General features: G+C 41.0%; 1 protein-coding gene across 2 annotated transcripts in view; it reads left to right on the forward strand.

Moving 5' to 3' along the window:
• The first annotated feature begins 21,480 nt into the window (after positions 1-21,480).
• LOC149312394 (nicotinamide phosphoribosyltransferase) overlaps positions 21,481-27,121 on the forward strand; it is a 33,997-nt gene continuing 28,356 nt past the window's right edge. Inside the window, exon 1 of one of the 2 annotated variants that reach the window (XM_089524532.1) lies at positions 21,481-21,634. In XM_089524532.1, the coding sequence (XP_089380658.1) occupies positions 21,575-21,634 (60 nt within the window). In that variant the 5' untranslated portion in view covers positions 21,481-21,574. The remainder of the gene's footprint in view (positions 21,635-27,121) is intronic. The other variant, XM_089524533.1, reaches the window with a different exon arrangement.

Genomic DNA, 27,121 nt, shown 5'->3' on the forward strand with positions numbered 1-27,121 from the left:
CAGTGTCCTCTTAGGTCAATGTGATGGACTGAAGGAATGCGGGTAAGACACTAGCAAATCCCTCTTCCTCTAGTAACATAGAAATGAGTGCGCTATCAAACCAGATTGTCTGGAGTCAAATTTCAGTCCTTGTGGAGGGCCACAGCATGTATATTATTCTCAACCCCAGCTGCACATCTGTAATAAAGGGATGCTAATGTTGACCATGAGCTCGAATTTGATGCACCATTATTAATGGCTGCAAAACAAGTTATTGCTTATGGGTGGAAATCTTGGCATTTCCTTCTGTCCTAGGTTAATATCAGTAGGTACTGGGCAGAGGATATTTGACTAAACTCACATGTAATAAATAGGGTAAAGAAGACCATATGCTCACAGATTTATAGAAACACTGGATTTATTTCTTAGAGGTTGAAATAAATGTTACTTTCTTTTGGACAACTGATTTTGTTGTATGTTTGTACAATTTATTGATATTAGGGGATTTTAAAATGCATTTAATATTAATATTGCACTTGATATTAATATTGATATTAATATTAACACTAATTAATAATATTAATTAATATTAATACTGATGATGGTGATGATGATAACAACGACTATGATAGGATTCTTGCAAGGATTACAGTTATAATTTATGTAAAGCACTTTCAAAAATCTATATCGAAATTATATTATCCCTTCGTCAAAGTAATCTCATACACCAGCGCCTATGCAAAAAACACAAAACAATGCCTTGTTTCCCCCAAAAAAGATGTCTGTAAATCAAACCTATCATTGTTATGGTACAGACATTGCTGTTAGTGCTCTGGGACCTTTAATGGCAGCTCAGTTGGGAGAAATTCACAAGGCAGACTTTCCATCCATCACTGTGATCCAAAACACACTGCAGAAATAATCCAGTTTGAGACTGCTTTAACTGCCCTGGCTCAGTGCTAGGGAATTCTGGGAACTGTGGTTTAGTGAGACATTTGGCCTTCCTGTCAAGAGTGTTCTGGTGCCACAATAAACTACAATCCCCACGATTCCCTAGCACTAAGCCAGAGCAGTTAAAGCAGTCTCAAACTAGATAATTTCTGCAGTGTGTTTTGGACATATATCTCTATGTTGTATCTGAAATTTTACTTTCTTTGTAGCTGTTAAAGACATAGGAGACCTGACAGAAAAAGGTGGCCCTACTCACTTGCCCCATTAGCTTCGTTTTAATTTAGTTTGCCATTAGGTATTTCTATTGTTTGTGTTCTCATTGGAATTTTTTATTCTTGTCGATTTTCATTGTTTAATAACCTAACATTTTTACATTTTTAAATAACCCAGCGTAATTATGGATTTGGCAGCAACAGCAGTTCAGTCACCTTAAGCATATTGTGTTTTTAGTATGCATTGTTAAACTGCAGGGAAACCCAGTTTAAGATAATAACTATATTTATGAAACATATTTAAATAGCACAGTAAAATACAAAACAAAAACTTTCAAGGAATGAATCCAATCTGTTTTCAAAATTTGGATTCCTAGAAAACTTTGTTCAGTTCAACGTACTGATTTATTTTCAGTGCTTGTCCTCATATACACATGTACATAACTTGTTGTTTCAAAGCTGAATGTATGCACTGACTGGTTTGAAAAGTCCTGGGCACAGTTCAGTCAAAGGGCTCCTACAGACACAGCAACTGAGGCCCCATTCTCACTGGCACTGGGAAGGAACTGGGAAGCTTCGGTTTCTCCCTCCCCGAATCCCTCCGGAAGCAAGTGCTGACTACCAATCAGGGGCATTTTAACCCGAATGCCCTCTTGGAGAAATCGGGTTTAAAATGAAGGCGCCTGCTGTCAATCAAATTTCAGTTCCGCAATCGTCATAGGTGACGTTTCCAGCACTCATTGGGGCCTCGGAAGTGTGCTTCCCCCCTCCTTTTTTTTTAAAGAACCAGGTGCCAGAATGCACACATTTTGTCAAATTTAAAAACCTCCTGTGTGTGTGTGTGTGTGTGTGTGTGTGTGTGTGTGTGTGCGCTGTGGGGGTTTGGGTCAGTGCCAGTTATGATCTGCCCTTGGCCCCATTTTCAACCCCAAAATGCAAGCTAATGCCATCTCTTCATCCTGTGTCCCCCCTCCTTGCCACCCCAGAATGCCTCATACACATGCAATAATAATAATAATAATAATAATAATAATAATAATAATAAATCCTCACCTCGGAATGCCAGAAAAGGATGTGATGCCATGCATTCTTTGCTTTTCCTAGGCTACCCCTGAATTCCTTAGGGATAGTAGCAAAAGCATTCTGTGTATCAATTTGCCAATTTGCCAAATTGGAAAGAGAAACGTTGTAACATTCACAGTGTAGCATTCATTCGCAAAGGAAAAAAGCCCCTAGCAAATTGCCCTTTGCAGCATTTCCCCTTTGCTGGAAGTGAGGAAATGAAAGGGAAAGGGAACAAGCAGCTAGCCACATTCTATCTAAATATATATCTACCTGAAGCAAAAAACATGCACATTTTTTGTCAAAAATAATTTTAAAAAATAAAATAAAAAGGGAAAGGTCCCTGCTGGAGAGCAGAGGCTTGGCTTGCTGTGGCCCTCTGACCTGCCCTGAATTGACCCCGTCAGTCACCCCGATTCCCCCTTTTTGCCTCCTGTCATTTGCCTCCTGTCAGATTCCCCTTTTTTGCATCCTCTCTGGCTCCTTCCTCCTCCTCCTTCGCCCCGATGAGGGGAGGGAATGCCCTGCCCACTGCCCTCCCTCTGACCTAAATCCTTCCCCTGAGCTTGCCCTGATCATGATTGGGGGCAAGTTCATATTCAGCAGAACCCGGGTTTTTTTCAAAAGAAATGGCTTTTGCCCTGATTGCAAATGACCCGCGCTAAGGGGCATTTGCCACGAAACGCTTGTGCAAGCCTCTGATTCGCTTGTGGGAGATTCGGGGCCAATATGAACTTCACGTGAAAGAATCAATTTCTGATCCGGGTTAAAGTGTAGTCTGAATGGCCCCTGAGTTAGCAGGTGCAGTGGCGGTATTTGTTGCTGTATGACCCTCTTTTTCGTTGAAAAGATCTAAGCGCTGTTTTGCCAATCACGAGAGGTTTCAGGCTATTTCCTTTCTATTTCTACAGTACTCCAAAGTATCTTGCTCATACCCAAAAGGTATTTTTTTTAAAAAAAAATCATGAATTTGTCATCACGTGAATTGTGACAATCAAAATACTATCTCATCCTCCTTTTAATATTTTGATTTTTTTTTGAAAACCTCTCGAGCCTTAGTGATAAAAGCAATGGACTCTTGTGCTATGAAAGGTCAGACCCTTTCATATATCAATCTGGATTGAAGCTGCAAGATTGGAAAGGGTGGGTGGATATTGGTGGCAGATGGGGGGGGGGAGGAGATGGAGGAGGCACTCTGGGCCCATAGCAGCCTGGAGCTTGGCTATCTGGAGGACTTTCCTCCTCCAGACTCATGGTCAGGCTGCTATGCTTGGCAGAGACTTGCAAGGAGTCCAGTATCCTTCCCTGGCTTATCCAGTTTTGATCCCCTGGTAGACCAGCTAAAATCCTTTTTATGGGATTTTAAGTGTTGTACAGTAGGTCCTTGTTATCTGCTGGGGTTTGGTTCCAGGATCATCTGTGGATAACAAAATCCGTGGATGCTCAAGTCCCATTAAATAGAATGGCATAGCAAAAAGACATCCCTTATATAAAATGGAAAAATCAAGGTTTGCTATTAGGGATTTATATATATTTTTGGGGAATATTTTCAAGCCATGGATGCTTGAATCCATGGATAAAAAATCCATGGATAAGGAGGGCCGACTGTATATGATAATCATTTTCTTTGAAATTCACCAGCTTTACAATGGATATCAAAAACAATCAACAAGAAAGACATAAACATCTGCAACCTAATCAGGTTCCTCTGGTTCCAGTAATTTCTATCCCCCCCCCCCCAAAAAAAAAAACTGGCTCTGAAACACTTGCAAATAAACCATAAAGTGCAGCCCTTCTATTAACAGGGTTTTTGTTTTGTTTTGTTTTGTTTTTTCAATATTGGGATAGCAAAAAGCATCCAGAAGCAACATTAAACCATGTGATATAAACTGGCACAAATCTTCAGTCTGGACCAGCCCAAAGCGATGCATTTTGCAGCATGAAAATTTGAAGCCTGCATCCAACTTTCCCACCGATTGGACTTGAAATAAATGGGGAAGTGGATCACGTTCACTGTATTAGAGATGAAGTGAAAGTCCAGTCTGATCTTTTTTGTTTCCCTCTCACTCCTTCACACATACCAATGCTCTTGCCAAATGTGAAGCGGCCTTGGATTGTATGCTTGTGTTTTGGTTTGCATATCTGCGTCAGAAGTTATGTCAGTGGTAATAACTAAAATAGCATCAACAGTTTTGCAGAGTCCAATTTATTCTCTGTCATTACATCCATGCATCCAAATGGAGGGTTTTTACCTGACTATGAACTTTGAGCCAAACAAATTATTGTTTGCTTACTTGTGCTGAATAGGAGTTATTCAACGTTCACACACAGAAATGTTTCTCCATTGACTGCCAATATCTCAGGGAGCTTAGAAAATGCACACTTGACTGCTTGTGTGAGTTTGTGGAGATCTGTTTTAATTAGTCTAAGTGTGTAGAGGCTCTCTGGAGAAGCTGTCGGAAAACAATAAAAGTTAATTATTATTCTCATGACTTCCTGTTAATCAGTCTAAGAAAGTGAACAAAAATGTTGAAGGCTTTTATTTTGAATGGAACTACATAGCTGGAATACCTGAAGGTCCTGAATTTTAATGTATCAAAGCATCTTTCTTTCCTTAGAGGTTTCAGGAATATATCTGAAACTATGCAGGCAGCTGACACAATTAGACAAGGAGGATTAATGCTCTGTGCATGGATCATGTGCGTGGATCATGAATACAAAGCGGTGTGGCACATACAGTTCCCACGGCTTGATTTTGATGTCACTCACACATGTGCCTACAAGTCCAGCTGTGAGAAAGGAGCAAAGTGACATACCAAAAGACAGCTGATAGTGGCAAAAGCTAACAGTCAGCCATCTGACAGGCACATGGAGATTTGGGAAGGCGCGCTCACTGATATGCACTGCGGCTCGTGTCAAGTTAAAGACACTAACTCTATGTGGGTTAACTGAATCAGTTGATGAGTTCAGCATTTATTTCAATTTTAAAAAAACCATAGATCTGAAAGAAAAAAGCTTATCATCTTTGCTTTTAGATGGTGTCTACTAAGACATATATTTGTATCTTCTTAGAAGAGGTATTCCCTACTGTGTGGGAGTGAGGGAGGACTGTTTCTTCTTCATAGACATTATCCAACATCTGCAGTTTTTATAAGCAGTTATTAAATGTAATTACACTTATTCAAAGTAACTGATTTTTTAATAACCAACTGACAAATTGAGGGTGGCTTTTTAGTTGATACAAAGTTCTAAAAAAATTAATTTAATAAATGAATTAAATTTATTCTTTTTGAGTAAAGAGCATAGCTCTCAGGGTTAGCTGGTGCCTCTGATATGGGCAGAGCAGTGAGTCCACTCTCTGTTTTATCCCAGATTTTAAAGGAGCGAGTCAAGATGCAGAACCTATTTTGGGGTTCAATGCACTGGATAATTTCTTTAAAGTTCTAAAGACTAAAACCAGGAGCAGATACACCACTCCAATGACATCAGAACACCAGCCAGTACTTGCAATTCTGCTACACACATCTTTTCAGACTGAAATTAGTGCCTGTGAACAACTCTAAAACTGTTGCTTCAATGCACCGTATGTTCTAATTTTCTTTATTCTTTCCCTATACCTTGGTGACACAGTTCCAGCTACTCAAGAACCTGTAAAATTGTTCACTGTAAAAAAAATTAAATTCCCATCATGGCTTATACGAACATAATGTGTATGCCAGCATTCTATAAAATATGCCTTTTTTCCAGTAACATTACATATTTTTGAATATCATTTCTGCTGTGTATTCAGTTAATTTACTAATTACTTCAGTTAACTAAGGAAATTATCCACTTCCCTTAAGCCAAGTCATTTAATTAGCTAGTCTTTAAGTGATGCTCTTTTAAATGTTTTTCAAAAAATGTCTACATTTTCTAAAAATGAAAATACTGTTGGGAATATCAAAAAGCAGAACATATATATGTACCAAGCACACAGTTTGCTCTTGCCTGTGAAATATTTAAGGACATATCTAAACTGTGTCTATTCAGTATATGATAATTCTCTCTCACACTGCATGCTACAGAAAGCTCTTTTATAAAGATGTCAACGGTAACTGACAAATAGGTGTTTGAAAATCCATCTATGATTGAAGTATCTTTCTTGTTGTATATGTCCCCACTCTTGCTTCTCATCAGTGATGCAGATCCACACAGCTCTAGTCTTTTTACAGACAGAGGTGGCCAGAATAAAAGACACTAGTGATATGTGAATCTGAATCATTGGTGAGAAAATAGGATAAGAACAGAAACAAGATAGCTGCTTTGCCTGGTCTTCTATCGTTGCTTTGACAGGCCAAAGAGACAATTTGTGCTCCCTTGGGATCCATTCAGTTATGATAGGTGGGCTCTTCTCTTGACTACTAATGTCCTGCTCATCTTTGTTCTTAGTTTTAAATGTCAGGAATGAAATCTATTAGACCTGCCTACACTCCAAGTATAGCATTCTGAACATAATCACAGAGTTTCACTTTGCACATCCTTCTTTCCATAGTTCTCTGAGCAACACAGAGGATATTTTCCTCCTTTTGAACAGAGTTCCAGCAGTCAGCATCATATATTAGGGCTGGCAGAATCATAGATGAAGAGCAATTTTTCACCTCTGCTCTGCATCTCCCAAAGTTGTCTGAATGTGTTGGGAGGAATAGAGGCCACCTTTCCATTTGTACAAGCGCAAAACAGATGGAGGAAAACAACAGGTGTCCACGGTACACATTGCTCTTACATTCTTTAAGATCAACTCTTATATTTTAAAAGACTGTGCCCTTGTGCAATACTTGCTGCATATCTATTTTGTCTTTGTAATGTTCTTGTCCAGCCCGATGGCATATGATGTTTGAAGTACTGTACCTAAATCGATTTCATCTGCAGTTTTGCTGGACTACTGGCAAAGTCAGTGGAATCATCTGTGAAGAGGAGATGAATAAACCATTCTCAGTTTATGCTAACCACTTCTTATGAATTCAGCAGAACAGTGATTCCAAGGCTGCAGAGCCTATGACCAGTTTGGGGAGATGTTGTCATCTTAGTTCATACTTCAATTTACAGTGATACACCACAGCTCTTCAAAAAGATAGATCTCAGTGGTGCGCCCTGTGCTGATTTTTTCCCATCAAGCTCATGGTGGAAAATACACCATGTTCACAGACAGCATTGATACTATACTGAATTTTACTAAGTTCACTGTCTTATTGAATGTGTATAAGCACGATACTTGGTATTCTCTGCAATTCTGGATAAGTCATTTTACTACATGACTGTGCTTCACTGTTTAGATATCCTTCCAGAATCTGCTGATTCCATGTTGCTCAGGATTGTGGTGTCACTAAGGTTAGTGTCACCCAGTGCGGGGGGGTGGCTACCTGTCTGCCTAGACTGTTACTGAGGGGGGACAGTGAATCGGCCTCCAAAAGGCCCATTTATGGTCTGGTGCACATGCTTTCTCGCTCGCCTAGCAGCTGTGCCAGTCCCTCCAGTTGTGCCACTCCACCAGATGACATTCCCACTCTGGGGTGTCACCCACTGTGGACCACACCCCTGCAACTCCAAGTGACACCGTTAGTTCAGGAATTTGGCATCACACTATGAGGTTCAAGATCAGAAAAGTGAAGACTTTGTAGTCCTATTATATGGGTATGATAGCTGTGAAATTAGAGATGCTTTCAGCATCGGCCTTCTTGGTCTGCAGAATGGTTAAAAGTACAGTCAGCCCTTCATATAAGTGGGGAATCCATTCCGGACAGACACACACCCCATGGATAAGAAAAAATGCGGGACCTCAAGTCCAATTGTCCCAGTGGTGGCATGACACACACGCAGCCAGTGGCATCACTGAGGGGATGCAAACCACACCAAGTGACACCCGGTTGGGCTGCTGAGCCTGGTGCCAGAGGTGGGCTGGGTGCTCTGCCATGTGTGTTTCGGGCAGAGGAGCAGGAGGGGCATGCGCTTTCCTAGGGGAGAAAGTGCGGGGACGGATGGGCACAAACACACCCTTCCTGCACCGGTGACAGCATTGGGAACAATGGGGCTTGCCATTCCCTGATAGCAAGTAAGCAGATGGCACGAGCCCACTGTAATTTCTCTGGGTAAAGAGATTTTCTTAACTGAATATTATACAGTATAATTATCCTGCAAAGCTTTCTGTAGCTTCTCTCCATTGGCTTCCAGATATTCTGCATGTATGCCACCTTTATGCCTCTCTTAATTTTCTTCATTTTCTACTTCTTCCTAATGAACCAGACGTGGGGTGTCAAATTCTGCCAACAGTGTTACTTGTGCCATTGCAATGGACAAGAAATATATGTGGTTGATGAATACCAAACAAATCATATTCATTTGTGTGTTCTGTCACTGTTTCTCCATTGTGGTCTGTCAATGGAACCAGGATGCAAAACTTCAAATGACTCTCTTGTTTGTTTTGAAATGCTTCCTCTTCTTTACAGCTCCTGTTAATCTCTTCTTTCTACATTCTGCATAAATTTCTGTTGTTTTTACTCTTGGTTTTGTTTTGTTTTTTTGTTTGTTTTTTTGCATAATGTGAAGTAGATTTCATCCATCCAGACCTAAATACCCTGAAGACACCAGATCTCATATGATCTTGAAAGCTAAGTAGGGCTACTGGTTAATCCTTGGACGGCAAGCTGCCAATGAATACCAGGTGCTGTAGGCTGTATTTCAGAGGAAGGAACTGGCAAAACCATCTTGCCTAAGAAAACCCTGTGAAATTCATGGAGTCACCATCAGTTGACAAGTGACTTGAACACACACACATATTCTCTGTTGAGCTCTTCCAGACATCTTATTTATTCTCTTATTCTCTTCTATCTAAGGTGCTCGTTCTGTACTTATATGATGATGCAGTTATTGCCTTTTGTTTATCCAGATCAAACTCTTCACATTTGTGCAGCTCTGCTACTGTAATCTTCACTGAACAAAGGTTTTTACTGAAGGTATATTTCAATGTCATGAACCAATTTCTCTTGATGAACTTTTCCTTCGGGTCATATTAATGGAAATCTCAGAATGTAGGAGGCAGTGATATGAGCCAGTGCATATGATGCAGTTGCTGATAACCAAGGAGTCAGAAATTATTCACTTGATGTCAGTCATGACAAAATCAGTTTGGTTCAACATTGTGCCACCGGGACTCCTTCAAATAGGAGCATTGCGTTCATAACACATAACCAACTGCTTGAAGGAAAGATGGCAGTTCTGGGGGTGGGGTGTCTTTACAAAATGTACCATGTCACTACTCTGTGAATGTTCTCTTTCCAGCCACTGTACTAAACACTCTTTTACTACTACTTGAATATTTAAGTTAGTATTTTCATTGCCCTTTTGAATTTCTCAGTTTATCAGCTTCTTCATCTCGAGATCACTCTCATGATCTCATACATGTGATATTATGACAACTGCAAAGTAAGGAGTCTAATCTGGGACAAAATTATGTCAGTTTTTCACTAATGGCACAACCTACTTCTTGACAACAAATGCTATGCAGCTGTTATCCTCTCCCTTTCCCAATAAAACCTGCTCTCTAGTCTTACATTGTGCCACTTATTTGTTTGCCTTCTGAGTTTCATGTATGCTGGTGATGTCAACCTTGATCTTTTTTAGATGGTTGATTTAAACATCAATGGCAGTATGGGAGGATGACATTATTATATTGTGTGGATCCCTTCTGTTGAACGTGTTTTGTACAAACTCACGTGCCACTGCCCAGCTTTGAAACCCTGCACCCAGTCTTCTATGCATCTTCTATGCAGATAGAGCAAGCTTGTTTTGAGAGATCAGAATATAAATCAATGGGTTCAAAGTACAAGAAGAGATTCCACATTATAAAGAACTTATTGACTGCAAGAGCTGTTTGACAATAGAATAAATTCCCTAAAAGGGTAGTGGGCTTTCTTCTTTGGAAGTCTTTAAACAGTAATTGGATGGCCATCTCAGCAGTGCTTTAGCTGTGAATTCTTGCATGGCAGGGAGCTTGACTAGATGGCCCTTCCAACTGTATAATTCTATTAAATGCTTCCTTTGAAATACATTCCTCTCCTGTTGTTCTTCCTCTTCTCCTGCTCATAAGGCCATTGGGAAGAACACTTCCTTCTAGCTGAAGCAGCATGGAAAACACCATAATGGCAGCTCACTTCCCTGGATTCTTACTATAGATACTGTATATTTTACCTTGGGTCCCTTCCTGGGAGAAAGGTGGCAAAGAAATGAAATGAAAAAAAATCATATACCGGCACTGTATCATACAGATACACATCTCAAGAATTGGGCTGTCTGCTTTTTGTTGTGTGCGCACTCAATGGCGGACCATGGCTACTCACTAAGTAGGATGTGGCACGACCCTTTGATGTCCTTTGCTATAATCCTGATGGTTGCATGGCAAGCGCTACATACGCCAGTGGTGGGCAATGTGTGGCCTCTCAGATATTCTAGGATTGTAATTCTCACCAGGCTTCATTATTGCTTATGCAAGCTAAGGCCAATGGGAATAGCAATCCAAGAATATGGGGCAGAAATTGCCCACCTTGGCATAAGCAGTGGTGCTTTTGGAAGCTTAAGCCAACACATGTTTATTCTAAAGTGTTCCACTATAGTTAGTGGTGCTTATTGTAATCATAGGGCTGAAATGCATAGGGCCAAATAAGGCGGCTTCCAGTGACGTTGGGTGTGTGGCATTGAAACGATACTCTCCCCCAAAGTGGCCAGAAGCCACTCCGGCAAATCAATCCAGTCGTTTGGACTGGATCAAAAAGGAGTGGATTAAATCCAACTCCTGGTGGCACCGTGTTGGGACTCCAGCAGTGGCCTGCTTCGGGAACAGTCCGTGTGGTTGCTGCAGTCTCAGTCCGATGGCAGCCAGAGCGGCCTCTGGCTGCTCTTTACCAGCCATTTGCTTTAGCCCACTGTCTCTTATTTTATAATTAGAGGATGGCATCTTGTTCTGATGTTACAATATCATAAGCTGGACTTATGATCTTTTAGTGAAGATTCATGTTTACATTTATGAATGACCAAATGTGGCCCCCAAAACTTACCCATTCAGCCTGGCAGTACCAGTACTGAAGGGTTTCTAAGGCACTGCACATTGGGGTGGTGGAAAAGAATTTCTGCAGTGCTCTGCCAGCTACAGGATGCATTGAGGTAAGTAATTATGGCAGAGCCCCAAGAGATTTCTCCAACTGCCTATTTTCAATGCAACCCATGACTGGGAAGGTGCTGCAGAAATCATTTCTCAGCATTTTGATGTCCTGTGCCTCAGGAGCCCTTTCACTGCCAGGCTGAAAAGATAGGTTTTTAGGGAGTAGCATCATCATATGTAACTATAGTGACAGAGCTCCATCACTGGTTATGTCTAGTGGTGCGGCATCTCAGATGTTGTCTCTTATTTTGTAGTAAAGGCTGAGTATCCCTTATCCAAAATGCTTGGGACCAGAAGTGTTTTGGATTTCAGATTTTTTGGGATTTCGGAATACAGTCATCCCTCCATATTTGCGGCTTTGATATTTGCAGATTTGATTATTCATGGATTTCATTAATATGTTCTCTCCAGGACTGTCTAGGTCCTCCAGTGCAAAGTGGTCAACTTTAACTAAAAGTTGCACTGAAAGACCTAGAGATTCCTAGAGAGAATACTCTATTAGGCATTTGTAGCTACTCCAGTGCCGTTCTATGGTCAGTGTATGTTGGACATTGACCACAAAGTTGCACTGGAGGACCTAGAGATTCCTAGAGAGGTGTCCTCTCAGGGAAAAACATGGTGTTTTTGTTATTTGTGGTTTTTCCATATTCATGGGGGTCTTGTTCCCCTAACCCTAGCGAATATGGAGGGACAAGTGTATTTGTATATCCATGATAAGATACCTTGGAGATGAGACCCAAGTCTAAACATGAAGTTCAATTGTTTTGTTTATACCTTACACACATAGCCTGAAAGTAATTTTATATACAATATTTTTAAATAATTTTGTGCATGAGACAAAGATTCTGTACACTGAACCATCAGAAAGCAAAGATGTCACTATCACAGTCATCCATGTGGAGGATTTTGGAATATTTTGGATTTCAGAATTTTATATAAAAGAGACTCAGCCCATGGTAGTTCTACATCCGGAGTGGGGAACCTTCAGCCTGACAGATGTTTGGACTTCAGCTCCTAGGATATGGCTAGTGCTAAGGAGCAGTGTAAAACATCTGGAAGGCCATAGATTTCTCACCTCCTGTTCTAAACGCCTCTTGACAATGCACTATGCAATTCAGAAGACCTTTCAAATGTCCACTGCACTGGAGCAGGGGAGGCTGTTCTTAGGGTGTGCAAAAGAGAAGCAAGTTTGTAAGCACACAATGAGTCGTACGCACACATCTCATGCTGGGCAGCTGAAGGGAATCTTCTGATCTCGCCCAAGAAGTTATATGTGGATCACTGAAGAGCCAACTGCTATTTATAAAGTTGCAATGCAAGTGTTAAAAAAAGAACACCTCTAGGGATTCTTCACATGGAAGTTTTTCCATTAAATGAAGCACATTTTCAGATTGTCCTTTTAGCCCTGCAGTCTTTGGAGCATTTTGATCTTTTTAGCTTTGATTTCTCTGTAGCCACATCAAACAAATATATGGAAAGATTTCTCTCGCTATGCCTTTGTGCAAATAGCCACATAAATGTGAAGCATCTCCTCTCTTTAAACACTCTTGGTAGAAGGAGAGAATTTTTTAAAAGCAGTTAAGTTGGGGGGGATTGGTTTTTAAGCCGCAAGCAGAAAAGGTGGTCACATTTTAAAACTAATATATAGAACATGCCTTTGCATCACCAAAAACAAGTCATATGGCATAGCAATTTGTTTGCATAATCTCTATACCTGAGTCTATCCTGATTAGAAATTCTGGATATATTCTGGATATATCCTAGAAAAACTCTAGGATCTATTATATATAATATGATAAATAACTCAATGACACAGAATACAACCAAAGATTTCTCTTGATAGTTGAAGAGGAATATTCACATGGCACTGCAATAAAAATATTACAGACTACAGGAATGACAACTTGCTATTGCCATTCTTTTAAGGATTATAAGTAATTCAAAATAAATTCTTGCAATCTGACAAACACTAGTTCTAAAGGGTTTTTGATAGTTATTGAAAGGCAGTCTATAAAGCTTCTCAGTACATAAAATAAAGAAGTAAATCTATGTACTCAAAGAGTAATAACCATGTATTAGAAAAAAAAGCTTTGACACTTGTAGACGTTTATGTATCTTCCAACTGTATTCCTGTAATTCAGAACTCAACTGAAGGTCAGCATGCCTGAATTCTGTATGGCCTTATGACTAGCATTCCAAGATTGGGAAAGCAGACACTTGTCCTCCATTGTTCAGTGGTCAAAGAATATGGTTTTATTTATGCAAATAATAATAATAATAATTGTTATTTATACCCCGCTCTTGAACCAAGGCTATCAGAGCGGCTTACAGTTTGTTAATTAGACATTTCCCTGCCCTCAGGCTTACAATCTAAAAAAGACAAGACACAAAAGAAGAGAATGGCAGTAGGGAAGGGGGAAAGTCCATATAGCACCATGGTTATATTTTCAGTATAGGGAGAAGCATTTAGAATTCTCAACCAGGGAGGTCTAGTGCATCACTTAGCTACAAATCTCAGGATTCCATAGGATTCAGTCTTGGAAGTTAAAGTGGGGTCATAGTGCTATAACTGTGTCGTGTGAAAGACCCCTCACAGCTGCCAAATGCAACTCAGAATTCTGTGGGATATACTTTATCCCATAACTATGTTCTAAGTTCTCACCTTATTCTCTTCATTTCTTATATCTGCAATTTAAAAATATATATTTGCAATAAAAATATGTACATTTACATATTTTAAAATGTCTATTTCGGTATTAATATTTTTGCTTCACTTGTCATTCTAAAACTGAAATTAATTTAACAGGGAAATGAGCTCCGGTGAGCTCTTTATAACGTCTACATGTTTCATCCACCAACAGCCTGGGGGTTAAATGTTTGTGGCAGGGACACACCTTTTGTGTTGTGAACAGAAGGTTTTCCACGGTACAACTGCCAAAGAGTGTCATGAAAGCTTGTAGAAACTGAAATTTTTGCAGAATACAGACTCCCGTGGGACTTGTTTTTTTAACAGTTGAAAAAGTAGAACAAGAATAACAGCTTGCATTATAATTTGACAGCTTATTTGTAATTCCTTTCAACTCACCTGGTAAGGATGGCACAACAGCAAACCTCCCATGGGGTGTGGAAAATAAATACCACCCAGATAACCTGAGGAGAGCTTTTTGAATGAAAGGCAAGCCCACTGATATGTAAACATAGGTTATACTTGACCAACAGGCACATTCAAATCTGTTTGAAATCTAGAGTCTAAAATTAAGTTCACTTATGATGGTGAAAACAACACTACAGGTGCAAAAGTTTAAGTGCAATTTTCCCTTCTTCCAAGAACACCCATGTGTTTATCATGTCATTTTCAACAGCAGAAAATGCATGTGCCTTTAGGTTGCCAAACACTAGTCTCCAGATTCCTTTTTATTTCACAGACACTGATGTTAGTTTTCCCACTAGAGACACTGTAGCTCTTTAGAGGTTAATGCTGTCTTTCTTGCTGTATTAAAGCCTCTCACTGGGATGCTTCCTAGCAGAGTGTCATGCAGAGTTCCATGTCGGAGTAGACCTGAACTCACAATAACATGACTTCATGCTTGAATTGTACAGTGGCAAAGGACTGATCAGAAAGCATTAGGGCTGTGGGTGTGTCATTACTGCAACATGTGGGATGGCAGCATCATGGTTTGAATTATGAGAGGCAGTCTGAGAGTACTTAACAGTTAAGGATGGCAGAAAAGTTAATAATATGGTTGGTAATTTCTTTGGTACTACCTCAGGACTCCTTGCTGAACACGCTAAATAATTCTGAGCTTTGTTGTTGTTACTGTATGCCTTCAAGTCATTTTTGACTTACGGTGATCCCATCACAGAGTTTCCCTGGCAAGTTTCTTCAGAGGGGGTTTGCCACTGCCATCCTCTGAGACATAGAGTGTGTCATGTCCACGGTCACTCTGTGGGTTTCTACGGTTGAGCTGGGACTCAAACCCTGGTGACTGTCATGTCTACATTTTAGATATACCCACAAATCCCATTACATTAGAACTCTTAAGAATTCTGTTTCTGCAATATGTAACCATGCAGTAGTCGTTCACATCCTCAGTTGTTTGTTCTGTCCATCTTTTGCACCTCTGCTTAAAGAGATAATACAGAAAATTATTTGTATGTAATAGATTAATTTGTCATATTTGCTCTATAAACCCAAATGACTGGAAGTGGCCTTGGAGTAATAAAATCTGATTTCTATTGGTTAACACCTGCACAACTTCAGAATATAAGCTGTCCTTTACCAGACCAAAGTACTGAAAAGAAAAACCAAAGCTGAATGTTATAATGGCCAAGATAGTATGAATTATATATATAAATATAACTGTGTGCTATTGAAATTTACCAAATTAAACATTTAGGATTTTAAAATTGGCACACCTCAGTTAACAAAGCTTCTGACAAAGCTCCTTTTTACAGTCTTTTTACACCTGCCTGGTCCCTCTGTTTAGCTGGAAGGTTTTTAGCAGCATCAGCACTGGACTCAAAGTGAAGGAGGGCTGGAGAAAGATTTTCAGTGCCAGGTTGCAGCGTCATGTCTGCAGTAAACATTGCAGTAAAGCTTGAGGTGGGAAAAGGCAGGATTCTGCTCTAGCCAATCTTTCTGTAGCTGTGTGTGCCTGCCAGCAACAGGTAAGGTAAATAGCAGCTACCTCCCAAATCCCTTACTGAGCATGCATGGAATGCAAAAAGAAGAGAACAAATCATCCTTACCAGCCTCCCCCAGTATCTTAAAAACAAACAAACTCATAGATGGAGGCTGGTGAAAGAAAAATAATGTCCCTGGGTGGGGATGCGTTTTAGAAGAAGCTTTCAAGTGGACTCTAGAAAGCTAAAATGTTATTTACTTATGCAAAGCTTATTTGATGTGGGTATTTCATTCCATAGGCGCATTTGCATAAAATGTCTGCTGAAAATTATTGAACTGCTCTTTTTTGTGTGTGGTTTAGGAATCTATCCCTATTCTTTCCATGTCGTATCAAAGAAGCTATGCCCAGGAACACTCCTGCTTCATTAATACCTGTATAGCTATTTTCCACTAACGGCACACTTTCACTAGATTTGAATGCTTCTGCCAGAATCAGTGAGCCAGCATGGTGCAGTGGTGTTGTTGTTTTAATTAGTTATCACCATTAGTTGAGAGATCAGTTACAAGTGTTGTTTCCTTTCATTACAATTTTTCCTGCTGTTGCCCAGTGACAGAGCCCTAGAGACTACTATACAATAGGGCCTTGGATGACCAAGGCACTGAAATCTGTTGCACGCTCAGTGTTATGAGATACAGATTTTTTCCCCCTAAGTACCAAAGTACCAAATCAAATTAATCAGGACAAAACAAGTGAAGCAGCAATTTCCAATTTATTCATTACAATCTTGCAATAAGGGGTGTCTCAGGTAAGGAGGCACCCCGTCTGAGGTTTCACACAGTATTTATAAGACATTTTCTGTTACAATATTTCTATCTCGTTTTTTTTATTGGCCAGATCTCGACATGTGATCAATTTTAAGACCACCTTTTTAAGTATGTAAAAACTCCACCCATAACATATCTCATCATACATCTCATGACCATTTAAATTAGTCATTATAGGCCCCATACAGACAGTCCAAAATAAAGCTGCATTGGGTCACTTTGGAGGTATGCTGTTTAAATGATGCATGTGTCCTAAGAGTCCGGAAGCCGCACCAACGCCACGTTCCAGTCCTTAGCACTGGAGCATGGCTTTGGCATGGCTTCCGAACTCTTAGGAGGCATGCATCATTTAAACAGCATACCTCCAAAGTGACCTGAAACAGCTTTTTTTTGGACTGTGTGTATGGGCCCATAGATTCATAGGTGTGTTCTAATATTCATCACCCCCCATTACGCATGCTCAAAAGGGGATCTCTCTTGACTTTTTGTAACCCAACCCAAAAAATAGTGTTCTTGACATTTAATGAGGATGCAGCTCTCTTATCAGTTGGCTCCAAAAACTGCTTTGTTCTTGTTCTTGACTTCCAGGTGCAGTCTTATTTATTTATTTTTTAAACAGAACATTTAGCCATTTTGATAATCTTAACAGACAAAAAATACTGTTTAAAATAACTTAGTCCAGCATATTTTATGTGTATCTTATTTATTATCAAAGATATAACCACCCTTTATTCTTATAAAACAATATATTTAATATTTAATAAATGTGTTATAAAAAGCTTATCTAAAAACTCTTTCTTTTACTAACTTATATATTTTTATAAAATTCCCTTTCAGTTAAAGGGCCTCAGCTGACCTTTACTCAATCCTATTAGAATAGATATATTGATTATAATAGTATACATGTATATATGTGGTTCCATATATATATATATATATATATATATATATATATATATATATATAGTCTAACACGATTTCTACTGTATTCATGTGTTTCTAACTCTTATTAAATCTTATGTGTTTGATTCAAATCCATTTCTCTCAGGTGGAAAATGATAAGAATCATTTTTTTACTTTGAATATGAGAGTCTGAGTTCAGGGAAATAAATAGTTGACTTGCGAGCTATTTAATATAAAAGACACTGAATCTTAGCTAATCATTTGGTCACAAGTGAACTGGAAGGAACTGTATAGGACCTTTTTATATGGGTGTGAAAAAAAAACGTGTAACCTTGTTTTTCCAGTTTGGCCCTGCTAGGACGGAGTCCTTTACAGAAGAGTGAAGTAGTGGCATACTGAATAGTTAACCTTGGCCGGGTCACACATCTGTTGAAGGACATTTGGTACTTCCTAGCAGTTTATTTCTGATTTAAAATTCAGTGGGGGAAAAAACAGATGCTGCTCTAAATAATCAAATAATTTATTTTATTTATCTAGAGCCCAAGAGAATGTTTCTAATGCTCCAGATCTTACATACTATCTAGGAATAAACCCCATTAAAACCATTCAGTCTTACTCCTGAGTAAACACTCACAAGATTGCATTATACATGTCATTTAATCCTTTTATCATGAGGCTGGGCATACTGCTATTCCCTGCTGCAGCCCTAGCCAGTATAGAGGAATGCTAGGAGATGCAGTCAATCATCATCTGGTAATCATGTGATAATCTGATATCACTTATTTATATACATACTTTGTTTTTATTGGGTTATTTCCTTATCACTTTCAAAACTGAAAGATGCTGTTACTATATAAACGTGGCCTCAGATTACTTTGCCTCCCTGCCCCTCGGTGCTCCCAGAATATGTTTACCATTAACCAATGGTAAATATAAAAATTGATTCTTCCTAGTGTAGAAATAAATTAAAGCCCTGAGTTAATCCCTCATTCTGCAAATACTGATTTACTAAGGGAGCTACTCTTAATATGGTATAATTTGCATATAGTCCATGCTCACTTTCGCTGAATTCTTTGGTATGTGTTAGGCATTAAAATTATAACTAGTATTATTCTGGTTATAAATATTATGAGATCACTAAAATAACATCTTATGTGTAGCATCCTGGCTTATGAAGAGAAATATTCCACTCAGAAAAACAGATTTTGCACGTTTTCTTAGCATGTACAGAACTAATTCTGCAAAACTTGTTTCACCACAAGCCATGATGTGAAAATAAATATACTGTGCTCCTATCACTGTCACTTCTCCCTCCTTAAAAAAAAATGCTTTGTTTCATTTTCACAAACACTGCAGAGGAAAAGAAACCTATGTGCTGCTTCAGATTACCAATGGGAGTAGGATTCACATGACAAGAAAGTACCTAGATTCTCTTTCCATCCTGCATTACTTGCCAATAGAAGTTCCCGAGGAGCTTTTGCTTTCTTTTTTATAAAGGGGTTATTTATAGCGGATCAGTACAATATTCAATATTCAAAGTATTTTGGTATATTCACACAAGGAACTAATGTGATTTTAATCACATTTTAATGTGATTCTAATCACATTTTAAATGTGATTTTTGGCCTTTGTTCCTACCAGTGAGCTCAGGACCATTGGATGTGTGAGCTGATGAGACTACTGTAATTGGATAGTCTGGAGGCTCTTCCTCCATGCAGTTTATAATAATAATAAATAAATAAAAGTTTTATTTATATACCGCCCTTCTTCAAATCAGGGCGGTGCACTGATGCTGCCAACACACTCCCTTTCCTGTTAATACTTTTAATACCATCTTTGCTCATGTGTGCTTTTGAAAGCTTGCATTCGTGCCTTTTGCATTTTGGCCTAATAAAACTATCCCTATATAATATGGACTTTGGAAATTGTCTCACGTTCAGCACAGTTGCCCCTGCATTTATAGAAAATGAGCAAGGCACACAGCAACGTAAACTAGTTCCCACCCCGTTCTGTGCGCAATCTCTAGTGCAACAGGCAGAAGTAGCATCCCTGTTGGAATTCCGCTTTGCCAGAGAGCGCCCACGTGAGTGGGGTGGTCGGTCAGCCAGGTACTTCCTAAAAGACAGGGAAACAAACCCATATTGATCACAATGGCTACTACTATATGAATCAAAGGCCTGTTACAGACTGCCAAAATAAAGCTGCTTCGGGTCTCTTTGGAGATATGCTATTTAAATGATGCGTGCATCCTAAGAATCCGGAAGCTGCACCAAAGCTGCACTCCGGTGCTTAGGAATGGAGTGTGGCTTTGGCACGACCTCCGGACTCTTAGGACCCATGCATCATTTAAATAGCATACCTCCAAAGAGACCCGAAGCAGCTTTATTTTGGCAGTCTGTAACAGGCCAAAGAATCATGTAGTTGGAAGAGACGTTGAGGGCCATCCAGTATATACCCCTGCCATGTAGGAACATACAGATAAAGCACCCTCAAGAGATGGCCATCCAGCCTCTGTTTATAAAAATCTCCACTGCACTCCCAGGCAATGTATTTCTCTGCCAAACAGCTCTCACCATTAGGAAGACCTTCCTAATGTTGAAGTGCAATTTCTTTTCCTGTAGCTTGAATCCATTGCTCTATGTCCTATTCACTGGAACAGCAGAAAACAAGCTTGCTCCAGCCTCAGTATGATACCCCTCCAAAGACTTAAACAGGGCTATCATATATCACCTCTTAACCTTCTCTTCTCCAGGATAAACACCCCTAGCAACCTAAGTCGTTCCTCATAGGGCATGGTTCCCGGACCCTTCACTATTTTGGTTGCCCTCCAGTTTGGCCATGAGACCTGGGCAAGAAGTCACACTCTCTCAGCCTCAGAGGAAGGCAATGGCAAACCCTCCTCTTAACCAATCTTGCCAAGAAAACCCCAAGATAGGTTCTGAGACCGCTTTAACTGCCCTGGCTCAGTGCTAAGGAATCCTGGGAGTTGTAGTTTATCGTGACACCAGAGCTCTCTCTGACAGAGAAGGCTAAATGTCTCACAAAACTACAGTTCCCAGAATTCCCTAGCCACAGCAGTTAAAGCAGTCTCAAACTGGGTTATTCCTGTAGTGTGTTTTGGACCACAGTAACAACAATGCTGATCTGAACTAACTTCTCTACATCCACATTGCGCAAATAATCCGTTTTGAGAGCGCTTTAACGGTCCTGGCTGTGGAATTCTGGGAACCAGGTGCCACAACAAACTACCATTCCCAGAATTCCACAGCCAGGACCGTTAAAGCGCTCTCAAAAAGGCCCTGAGGCTCACTTTCTATTTCCCTTTCCCGCCCTTTCTATTCCCCTCAGCGCTTGGGGAGAAGCGAAAGCTCCGCCACTGCGCATGCGCGCTGCGCTCCCTCCCTGAGCCACCGCCATCCCGCCCGAGCAGCTCCTCACGCCCTTCCTCCTTAGCCACGCCCCCTGAGCACCTCTGCCCAATGAGAGGCAAGAACGCCACGCCCCTTTCCTCGCGCCGCGGACGTTAACGCTTCGACCCCGCCCCCTTCCCTTGAACGGGCAGCGTGGCGTCACTGGCCCTCCCCGGGGAAGCCAACCAATGGAGAGAGCCCGCCTCCGCGTGACCTCACAACTCCTTTCTGTTGGGTCCCTCCCTCCTGTGTCAGCGGCGCCGTCCAATCAGGGGAGACTGTGCCCGGGCCCTGGTGACGTCGAAGCCCCGCCCCCCGGCCGCCCCTGAGGCGCTTGGCAGTGGGCAGCAGCAGCAGTGGGAAAGAAGACGGCGGTGGGGTCGGTTGTTCTTTTTGGTCTCTCTGTGTCTCAGCAGCTATGGAAAGCGCAGGAGTGGGAGCCGACTTCAACATCCTCCTGGCCACCGACTCTTACAAGGTTGGGAGGCGAAGGGAGCGGGGAGCAAGGGATAGAGAGAGAGGAGACAAAATGGGGGGCGGTATGGGGGCCCAGCATGGCGGGGAAGGAGGGCAGTTACTCCCCATTCAGCCTTTCAGGGAGGAAGGGAAGGATGGACACTGGTCCCCTGGATGCGCCCTTTCTCCATTTGCACAGAATCTAATTCCTCATTTCATCCCCCTTCCTCACAGTGGCTGCATCCACACTGGAAAAATAACCCGGTTTGGTACCGCTTTAACTCTTTGTCTGGCTCAGGGCTGTGGAATTCTGGGAGTTGGAGTTTGCAGTACATTGCAGTAAATGGGGCTTTTGGGAGAACCACCTCGCTTTGGCTGCAACAGGATGAGGATACCCTCCTCCCTGTGGCCCTTTGTTGTTGTTGTTATTGTTATTATTGTTGTTGCTTGTTGTTTTGTTGTTGTTTCCTGCATAGGGCGACCCTAAGGCGAAGCTGTGAGCCGTCTCGGTGGCTTCAGCGCTGGGCTTTGACTCTGGAGACCTGGGTTCGAGTCTCGACTTTGGTCCGAAAGCACATGCTGTGGAGATAATCCACTTCGAGACCCGCTTTAAACTGCCCTTGGCTCAACACTAGGGAATTTTAGTAAAATTTTAATAAATGGCGTTCAAATTATTTAAAGAAAATTAATAAAAATTGTATTATTATTTTTAAAATAATTTTAATTTTATTGTTATAAAGGGGATTTTGAGCGTTGCATTGATTTTACATTGTTATATTGTTGTATTTTTTTACCTTTATTGTAACCCGCCTCGATCCTGATGGAGAGGCGGGATATAAATGAAATATTGTTACGATAATAATAATAATACTATTGGGAACTGTAGTTCTGTGAGATGTTTAGCCTTCTCTGTCAGGGAGAGCTCTGGTGCTACAGTAAACGACAATTCCCAGGATTCCCCAGCACTGAGCCAGGACAGTTAAAGCGGTCTCAAACTGGATTATTTCTGCGGTGTGTTTTGGACCTTTGGGCAAGTCACACACACTCTCTCTCCCTGAATGCATCTTCTGAGGAAGGAGACTGAAGCCGACAAAAGCTTAGGCTGCTAATTTCTTTCTTTCATTAAGGTCCAAAGCACTTCAGAAATAACACAGTTTGAGATTGCTTTAACTGCCTTGGCTGGGTGCCAGGGAATCGTGGGGATTGTAGTTTATTGTGGCACCCAAGCTCTGTGGTAAGAGAAGGCTAAATCTCTCCCGGGACTACAAAATCCCCTAGCATTGAACCAGGGCAGTTAAAGCGGTCTCAAACTGGACTGTTTCTGCAGCGTGTTTTGGCCCTCAGTCTCAAAGGTGCTTCAAGATCTCTCTACACACACTGATTCCACAGACTAACACAGCTGTATCTTTGAATTCTCTCAGGGGAAGGCAGTGCAGATCTCCGCCTCTGAACAAATCTGACCCAGGATAGGGTCACCTTAGAGTTGCCATAAGTCAGAACTGACTTGAAGACACAGAACAGCAACAACAACAGTGAGGCGAACCTATCTTGGGGTTTTCTTGGCAAGGCCTGTTCAGAGGAGGTTTGCCATTGCTTTCCCCTGAGGCTGAGAGAGTGTGGCTTGCCTATGCTCACCCAGTGGGTTTAACTTGGGAGTAAGTCTTTTTGTAACCAGTGGGACCTATTTCTGGTTGGTTCTGTGCCTTCCTGCATGGCTGGAGGTTGGACTGGTGACCCTTGGGTCTGTTCCAGCTCTGTAGTTGGGGCTTTGCAAGGGGTCTGGCTGCAGAAGGCTAGTCTGGAGACATGGCGACTGTGAGGCTTGTTGGGGCCATTTACCATCTTTAGTCAGTAAGTTGGAGACTGTAAAGCTTGATATTGATCTGTGATTGAAAAGACTGGGAGGACCTGGGGCAGTGGAGGACGAAGCATTTGATTTGTTCTGGAATTTAACTTGCCTTATCTCACTCAGCTTGGCGGAGTGACAGAAACCAAGGACTTATCAAACATATATGCTGACATAGAGGGAGGGTGAGGAAGGGATCTTGGAGACAGTAGAATCTCCTCTTTTTGTGTCTTTTCCTCTTGACCTCAAGTTTTCAGTAACAGGAAAGTGCAAGAGGAGAGGAAAAGGGCAAGATAGAAAGTGAAACTTGTAGCAGGGATGAGCTGGCTCAGCAGCACTCCAGCTCTCATGCCATTCAGCCTTTCTATCTAGACGCTCAGGATCTGGCTTTCATTCAGTTTGGGGGGGTTAAATGGCAGGACGGTGACACACCTGCCTGATTCAGTTTCGAAGCTGGTGCAAACTGCTAATTTTAGTTGACCGTGATGGGAAAAGGGGGGGTGTTGGTGTAGAAAGAGATTCCTTTATAGACAAGTGGACTAACATTTATTTACTGACAAGAGCCCTGTGTTTGTAACTGGCAGATAACTGCTCAAAGTAAGCATGCTTTTTGCTCTTTATCAAGATAATTTTCTGTTGTCTAATCTGTAAAGCTTTTTACCATTCTTAAAGTCACTGGCTGCACTAGTGGCATTTTAGTATTATGGATGTTCTTTAAATTGAAAAACAAATGTCAGCAAAGCCCATTAGTAAAGAAAAAAAATCTGCAACACTATAGGAACTACACACACACACATATATATATACAGATACACATACACACAGAAAACATATAGGGACTATCCTTTTGTCCATATAAATCATATTTAATGTGTGGAGAAGGAAGTTAAGTTTTCCATATACAGTTTTTCATGAGAAGATTTTGGTTGCACTTTCCTACAACTGTATAGCTGTTTTTAGGTGTTCAGTTTTCAAATGGCTGGATGGTAATAATAATAATAACAATATTTGCTGTTTGGACAGTCTGCATAGGTTAAATCCCTTACACATTTGATGCTGAAATGCTTGGACCTGGATATGGCAGTAGATCTCATGTTAACAGGATGATCAGACAAAGCCAGTCATACGGCCCCCTTCAGTTACTGAATATGAAACTGTGTTGATGCCCCAGTGTTTTCAGGGGAACACTCAGGAAAGTTGATTTTGAGGAAAAATTACATCCAGAGTCCTTGAATTAAAGCCTATGCTTGTAACTTGCTCTAGTAGCATAATTGCTGCTGTCCCACAGCTGTGTTATAATACTAGCACCTCCCAGTTATGAAACACTTCCAGCATAATCCATTCAGGGTTAAACTCTTCTAAGCCCCATTCATTTCAACAGAGGAGAGCTGAACTTGTGCTCAGCTGTCCCAAACCTAGAATCATAGAATCATAGAGTTGGAAGAGACCGCAAGGGCCATCCAGTCCAACCCCCTGCCATGCAGGAAATCCAGATCAAAGCATCGCCGACAGATGGCCATCCAGCCTCCGTTTGAGGACCTCCAAGGAGGGAGACTCCACTACACTTCGAGGGAGTTTGTTCCACTGTCGAACAGCCCTTACTGTCAGGAAATTCCTCCTAATGCTGAGGTGGAATCTCTTTTCCTGGAGCTTGCATCCATTGCTCCGGGTCCTAGTCTCTGGAGCAGCAGAAAACAAGCTAGCTCCCTCCTCAATATGACATCCCTTCAAGTATTTAAATAGGGCTATCATATCACCTCTTAACCTTCTCTTCTCCAGGCTAAACATCCCCAGGAACAGGACTTAAGAGTGTCACTTATTCTATGTCACTGAATAGAGTATTGTGGTATTAGCTATGAGACACAGTCCAGCCCAGAACACTTAACATACTAGAAACAGTAGCAAGGACTTATTTATTTATTTTACAGTGTTTATACCCTGCCCTTCAGCACTTGAGGCTCTCGGAGCGGACTTGCAGTCATAGTGGTGAGAAGATTCTCCAAATGTTTTGGGCTGCTTTCTCTAATCCTTGATCATGCTAACTAGGACTTATGGGGAATTGAAGTTTCAAACATCTGGAAGACGGTAGATTGCCTATTTCTATAATAGTCCACAGAATTTGAAATGGGAGTCTTTCCCACCTGCCTTGGGTATGTTCTGGATGAAACCTGTTGCCTTTGTAATGCAAAGAATGTGCTCTGTCCCTGAGCAGAAATTCTGCGTGGACAAAGCTTGCTGCTATTGTTAAAATGCCATATATCATGTACCTAAGTATAACTGAATTACTTTCATACTGTGATGGAAACATCTTTCTCAGATGATTAAATATGTATTCTGAAATAATCCTGTTAGATAACTAAAATAAGAAACATCACCTTTACCAAAGACATAGCGATCATTCAACAGTGAATGAAAGCAGGCCAGTGAGAATTCTGTGTTCCTATATTAATAAAACCTGGTGCTTTCAAGTATTAATACATATGAAGTGTTTTATTTTAGTTGTTGTTCTTAAAACAACCCCATAAAATAAATCAGTATTAATATCTGTCATGCTACAGATGGGGGCATTGAGAGTGTGAGGCCATCTAGTGAATTTATGGCACAAGCAATAGTTAAACAGACTTCCAGATTCACAGCTGATTCTCTAAACTGTTATGTTACAATGTCTAGAACGCTGACGTAGGAGGTTGAAAGGTTTCAAACTCTTAAGCTGTGGGCAATTTTCCAGATGTGAAACTGGTTTATTAAAAAGGCACACTATTCTATAAGACAGCACCATAAAAATAACCAGTGGTGGCATTTTATTATGTAGTCAATAGTGAGTTTGTATTTTGACTTTATCATGAACTGACCTGTAATATTTAGATAACACTGTCAGTATTCATGATGCTTTAGAGGCTGCCCCTCCATCACTGGACAGATGAAAGCAGGGATAGACTTGTGTACTTAATACCCTTATTCTTATACCAGCAATCCTTGTCTGAGTCATCCCCTTCAACAGCCTCATGAAGAAGGCTACATACATTTCTAGCCTCTAACAAAAATATTACTAGCCCACAGAGGGACCTGTGTCCTACATTTCCAGGTTGGCCACAGATGAGGAAAAGCCCTTTCTGTACAGCCAGTAAGATGGGAAACACAGACTTCTAACTTTTTAGCAGGCTTAAGGTGGTGGGGGTGGGGGGCAGCTTCTAGCATGTAGACTTGTGGAAAAGGCACTGTGAGAAAATCCTGGTTGCCTGTGGCTATCAGGTGAATTCTTAATAATAAGGCTTGCCAAAGGCTGTTCCACCTGCTTGGTGTTTTCCATGGTGTTATCTGGTCCTGTGCTGGTTTGTGAAGTAAATGTGCTAGTAATCTGACTTAAATTCATAGTTATAAACTTGGTATTTCATCTCACAGTAGATCTATGTTTGATTCTGTCAGAATAGCATAGGCCGGTTACAGACAGCCAAAATAAAGCTGCTTCGAGTCACAGTGGAGGTATGGTGTTTCAATGATGCATGAGTCCTAAGAGTCCAGAAGTCGCACCAAAGCCATGCTCCAGCCCTAAGGACTGGAGCATGGCTTTGGTGCAACTTCTGGACTCTTAAGACATATGCATCATTGAAACACCATACCTCCACTGTGACTCGAAGCAGCTTTATTTTGGCTGTCTGTAAC

Source organism: Sceloporus occidentalis, unplaced genomic scaffold, assembly GCF_023333645.1.
Source record: "Sceloporus occidentalis isolate IW3139 unplaced genomic scaffold, rSceOcc1.0.p SCAF_5, whole genome shotgun sequence".
Classification (NCBI taxonomy): domain Eukaryota; kingdom Metazoa; phylum Chordata; class Lepidosauria; order Squamata; family Phrynosomatidae; genus Sceloporus; species Sceloporus occidentalis.